At 35.9% G+C, this 6,000-nt stretch overlaps 1 protein-coding gene across 1 annotated transcript; it reads left to right on the forward strand.

The window, feature by feature from the left end:
- Positions 1-3,918: 3,918 nt before the first annotated feature.
- Positions 3,919-4,827, forward strand: LOC121402023 (olfactory receptor 5V1-like). The gene has a single exon (XM_041587747.1). It carries the CDS (start codon positions 3,919-3,921, stop codon positions 4,825-4,827), a length of 909 nt encoding a protein of 302 aa, XP_041443681.1.
- Positions 4,828-6,000: the final 1,173 nt, after the last annotated feature.

The raw sequence follows: 6,000 nt of genomic DNA on the forward strand, positions 1-6,000 counted from the left end.
AATCACTTTATTAAAGGGACTTAATTCAGGGTTTAATTCAAAAGTAACAACAGGCTGCTAAAAGAATACTGAAGAAGGAAATAATAAAAATATAGGAAGGAGGGTAAAAGGGTAACATTATTGAAAAGCCTTGTTGGTGTAGCCATGCACAAACACATAGGGGTATATTTATCAAAGAGTCAAGTTAGAGGTCGCCACAGTCCTCTGGAGTGAAATTTGGCCACTCTCCATTTATTTCTATGGAATTTTTAAAAGAGTATTTATCAATGGGTTTAAAAATCCCATAGAAATAAATGGTGAGTGGCGGAGTTTCACTCAAGAGGACTGTGGTGATCTCTAACTTCAGTTTTTGAAAAATATACCCCCTATTCTCTTATCTAGCCACCCTCTCCTAAGGGATCATTATTTACCATACATGTAGGGGCAGATTTATCAAGGGTCGAAGTGAAAATTCAAATTTAAACATTTTACTGTATTTCAACTACGGAATAGGCCAAATCTGAATTGAATTTGAAAAAAATTTAAAAATTCAAATATCAAAATGTATCATGTATTGTCTCTTTAAAAATTCGACTTTGACTATTTGCCATCTAAAACCTGCCGAATTGCTGTTTTAGCCTATGGGGGGCCTCCTAGAACCTACTTGGAGTCATTTGGTGGACTTTGAAAAATCTAAGGTTTTTTTTTTAAAAAAAAACTTCAAATTTAATTCGATCGAATACAATGTTACTTTGATTAATATGATTCGACGAAGTGCACTTCAAAATGCAATCACTGTTTTTTTACTCACAATGCAGCATGTTTTCCAAAAATTCCATCGAAATCGAGAGCCAGGAGTGAGAACTGGCACAGTTACAAATTTGAATAGGATACAATTGCACTGAAAAATGTCAGCCTTGTAATTTCTGAAGGTTGGGGTGAGATTGGCATGTACACCCTATTCATTTAGTGCGTTTGTGCTGCAACGATTAATTAGTGGGGGCTGCGGAGGTACTGCTTGGTTCAGTGGTGGTAGCTCAGGGTTCCCCTACATCAGCAGGAGCAATAGCACGGAACATGAAGGTAAAGTGCATATTTACATAGTTAAGTTGAAAATAGACCAGTCCAATCCCTCCAAACAAATCCCAGTGTACATATATATACACATACTCATACAGACCTACCTAAACACTCACATATATAAACTTAATATATACTGTACAAATACCTATACTGATTGTAGATTAAACTTTGATATTACGCTTGTCCAAGAAATCATCCAAGCCATTCTTAAAGCCATTAACAGAATCAGCCATCACAACATCACCCGGCAGTGCATTCCACAACCTCACTGTCCTCACTGTGAAGAACCACTTACTCTGCTTCAAATGAAAGTTCTGTTCCTCTAGTCTGAAGGGATGGCCACGGTGATAATTTCCCCTCGCAAGCCTCTTTTTTTTTTTTTAGAAAGAAAACAACCCCAACCTTGACAGTCTAACCTATGTCCCTTTTACCAGTTTAGTTGCACATCTCTGCACTCTCTCGAAAACTGCGCTGCATACTACAGATGAGGCCTTAGCAGCTATAAAAAAGGCAAAGTTATGTTTTCATTCCTTGAGTTAAGGGAGAGCTATTTTTTATGCCAGACAGTACTTTATTTACTTTAGTAGCCACAGAATGAGGTAGGTGCTCTCAATTCATGATAGCTTTTTATGCATACAAAGTAAAGAGGCCCTGGTAATGTCTAAAAGATAGTTGCTTACATAGTTTTTCGTGTCCAGTGCTGTAATGCCTTTGCATTAGTAGTGATGAGCAAATCTCTCCATGGGAAAATTCACAATATGCATTATGCAGGAGTTTTTTTTTTTGCTGCAACTGTTCAAAATACATTGGGTCAATGGGCATCTTATCACAGTAATTTTTTTTTGGGGGGGGGGGGCAGATTTTCATGATCCAATGTTTTGTGACTATATTTGCTGATGAGGAAATGCAGACTTTTGCTGTAAATCCATGCCTGGCAAACATTTTGTTCATTAGCAGTTGTTCCAGCCACTGTTATAGTGAGGATCACTGGGATTATCATTTGTTGAATCATTTCTTGCTTGGCTGTATGAGATCTCAAGCGCACTTACAGTAGCTGAGATGAATAATCTCTTCCTTTTCCTCAGTAAAGACATTTTATGCTATGGCTCTTGCGTAGTAGTGAAAAAATTGGGTGAAAAAAAAATTGTCGTGTGTCAAAAAAAAAAAATTGTTGCCCCTAGATTTCAATGCATTTCAGCAAATTTTTACTGTTTCACAAGTTTTCCGTGACGCAAAACTGGTTAGATTCGCCGATCACTACTCTCAAGTTGGTTCTCAGTCTAACAAAAGACTTATTTTCTTTCAGTAATGCAAACCCCAGTATGAAAATGTGCGTAATCTAAGCAATTTTTATTCTTTATCAATTTTTCTATATATATTAATGAAATATTTGTAATGATGTTACTTACAAATGTTAATGCTTTTGAAACCAGTATCTGTCGGTTCTCACACATTACACTGCTGGTGTTGACATGTCTTAATAATGCAGCAGTAGTCAACTTCCAGACAAGACTCTGCTTCTTTTGAATGCCTACTATGCATGCTCACCCATGCAGGGGTCAAGGCAGTGGATCACAACAACAGTTGTCGGAACTAGAGTCTTGGCTGGAGAACTGACCTCAGCATAAGGACCACTCACTTTTAAGGTCCTTTGGTATTTGTACTCTGCTGCCTGCCTAGCCATTGTATCCATTTCATCCCCATAAACTGATGAAGATTTTAGCCAACTACGTAAAATAATACCCTGGCATCTGTATTTGTCTGCTTATACAATGATGTTGGCAAGCTGGGCTATTTTTATTCTGGTTTATTCTTATATAATTTTGTGGCAAATAAAATACATATTTCAGGTTAACGGGCCCTGCACCAATCTTGAAAGGGGTTGTTCACCTTTAAATTAAAGGACCAGTAACATAAAAAAATGTTTTAAAAAAAATTTGTTTCTTTTTAACGAAAATAAAACACCAAGACAGTTTTAACTTTTAAATCGCAAAGCTTTTATTAAGAAATTACTTTTCGATTCTCTGCATGCACTCCTTTTCAGAAATGGCCACAGGGCGACGATTCATCGTGTGGTGCTCGATTTCTCCTCCCTGGCTATCTCCCATAGAAGGCAGGGACTGTCGCCGTTGTCTTGGTGTTTATGTTACGGTACTGGTCCTTTAAGTTTTAGTATAATACAGAGAGGGATATTCTGAGACAATTTTCAATTGGTTTTCATTTTGTATTATTTATGGTTTTGAACAAGATACTGGAATATGAATAAGAGAAGCCTGAATAGAACACTGAGTAATAAAACATAGCCATAACAATACACCTGTAGCCATACAGAGCATTTGTTTTTTAGATGGGGTCATTGACCCCTATTTAAAAGCTGGAGTCAGAAAACAAAGGCAAATCATTTAAAAAAAAACTATAAAAAAGGAAAAATTAAGGCCAATTGAAAAGTTGCTTAGAATTTGCCCTTCTATAATTTAAAGGTGAACCACCCTTTTAACGTTCATGGGCACAAGATTGATAGGTACCTGCTCTATAATACCATAACTTGAAAGTGATTTACTACTTATTTTTCCTTCCTGCCTCTGATGTTATTTATGTTTGGATATTCCCATTGTACCATGTTTTTGCATTTTTTATGCTTTCATTTCGTTGTATGTTAATGCGCTGTTCTTATATTTTTATTCTACTGATTAGTTGCAGTTCTTAATATAGTGATGCCAACAGTAGCGTAAAATCAGGTCAGGGGATTGGTATCCATAACACAAAGCAAAATCTGCACTTTCTGTATAATTTTTATTTACTTACCACAAAGTGATAATTTAAATATTTTTTCTCTTCTAGAAATACATTTGACTGATGGGCAACAATACCAAATTCACTTATTTTCATATTTTAGCATTTTCCAGAGAAGGAGAGAAACAGCCAACACTTTTTATCACCTTTTTCTTTGTGTACATGTTTGGAGTGTTGGGAAATCTGAGTATAATCGCAGTTACATGCAATGATGTTCACTTACACACCCCTATGTACTTTTTACTTGCCAACCTGTCTTTTATAGACATTTGTTACACCACAACAACTCTCCCAAAACTACTGCACATCCTACTTACTGGCAATAACATCATCTCTCTCCCAGAGTGCTTCACTCAGTTGTTCTTCTACACAATGTTCGCTCAGAGTGAAATTATCTTGCTGGCTTTCATGGCATATGACCGCTATGTTGCTATCTGTGATCCTTTGAAATATCACCTCATAATTAACATAAAAAAGTGTGCTCGGATTTTGGCAGGAATCTGGGCATCTGCATTTCCAAATGCTCTTATAGCTTCTTCGATTATTTCACAGTTACAATTTTGTGGTCCCAATACAATTAACCAGTTCTTCTGTGATGGCAAATATATGGCAAAAATCACCTGTGAGTCAGTAGGCATCAACTTTTGCATGTTATTGGGGTCAGTGATTTATGGAGTCCTCCCGTTCCTGATCTGCTTAGCTTCTTATACCAAAATAATCCATAGCATTGTACTGATAAAGTCTGCAACTGGTAGGAAAAAAGCCTTCTCCACTTGTTCCTCCCATCTTACCGCCCTCCTTCTGTTTTATGGAACTGCATCATGGATGTACATGGCACCAGAAAACTCACAGCAACTAGACCAGATAATCACAGTGATTTTTACAGCCTTAACTCCTATGCTGAACCCCCTAATATACAGTCTCAGGAATAAGGAAATACAGAGAGCAATGAAGACACTATTTTCAAAATAATATGGCAAATCTTCAGTTCTTCATAAACCAATGTTTTGTGTCCTTCTTATATAAGATTAGTAGCCTGCCTAATTTGCAGGAAATGAAACTATATTAAACTATATTCATTTTTTCCACGTTTTCTTTTAATTACTTTTCCTATTTCTATCGTGGCTTGTGGTCTGCTGCAATGTACTACATATTCTCCTACCTTTGTCTATTCGTTTCTGTGTTGCTCTCCTTTACACTATGGCTGCTAACAACTAGGTTTTTATTTATTAAAATCCAAATGCCAAAAACTCGAAAAAGTCAAGTTTTTTTTTTTACTATAAAATCCGATTTTTTTGTGAAAAAGCAAAACTCAAATTTTTCAGGATTTATTATATCCCAAGGATGGAAAAACTCAGAATCCGAAAATCCAGCATGTCAGATCTGCCAAGGTTGTATATAAGTCAATGGGAAAAGTCCAGAAGATATCCAGATCTGCGTGGTGTTTCATGTCATAATCCATACATGACTTCCTGGTATTAGGGCAAAAATCTGAAAAAAACAGTTTTCAGGTGGAAAATCTGAAAAATTCACACAATTGATTTTGATTTTCACAATTTTTTTGCATTTTTTGGGAAATTTTCTGGAAAATATATTGATAAATAAGAGGAAATAACCCCTGCGGATTTGGTTGGAGTAGATTTCAGAAAATAATGAGACATTTTTGGATTTTGATAAATAACCCCCCTAAAGTAGCTCCATCTAAAGGTGGATTCTTCTGTATGGATTTTGTGGGGCATGATCTCCTAGGGCTACAGACAACAATAAACATATGAAAACATGTATATGCTATTGACTTCACTTCCTTTGCCCCCAGCAATCTTAAATATTCTTTATAGGATTATAAGGCTCCATTCTGGTTAGACTATCAGACTGGGTCTTGCCAGGTATATAAAGGTAAAAAAAGAGAAAAAAAAGAGGAGAAAAAAACAAAAATGAGGGGGAGACAGAAAAAAAGAGAGATAGGAAAAAGTAAAAGAATAAAATTTAAAAAAGTGAAAAAAAGAAAAAAAAAATAGGAATGTGACAATGAAAAAGACACATATATAACCTCAGCAGGTCTGTGATGCCTGATTTTTGGATCCAGACTTTTTCCATCCTCAGGGTATAATAAATATAATAAAGTGTTTTTCTTCCACTAAAAAT

The sequence above is a fragment of the Xenopus laevis genome, chromosome 3S (genome assembly GCF_017654675.1).
Source record: "Xenopus laevis strain J_2021 chromosome 3S, Xenopus_laevis_v10.1, whole genome shotgun sequence".
NCBI lineage: Eukaryota > Metazoa > Chordata > Amphibia > Anura > Pipidae > Xenopus > Xenopus laevis.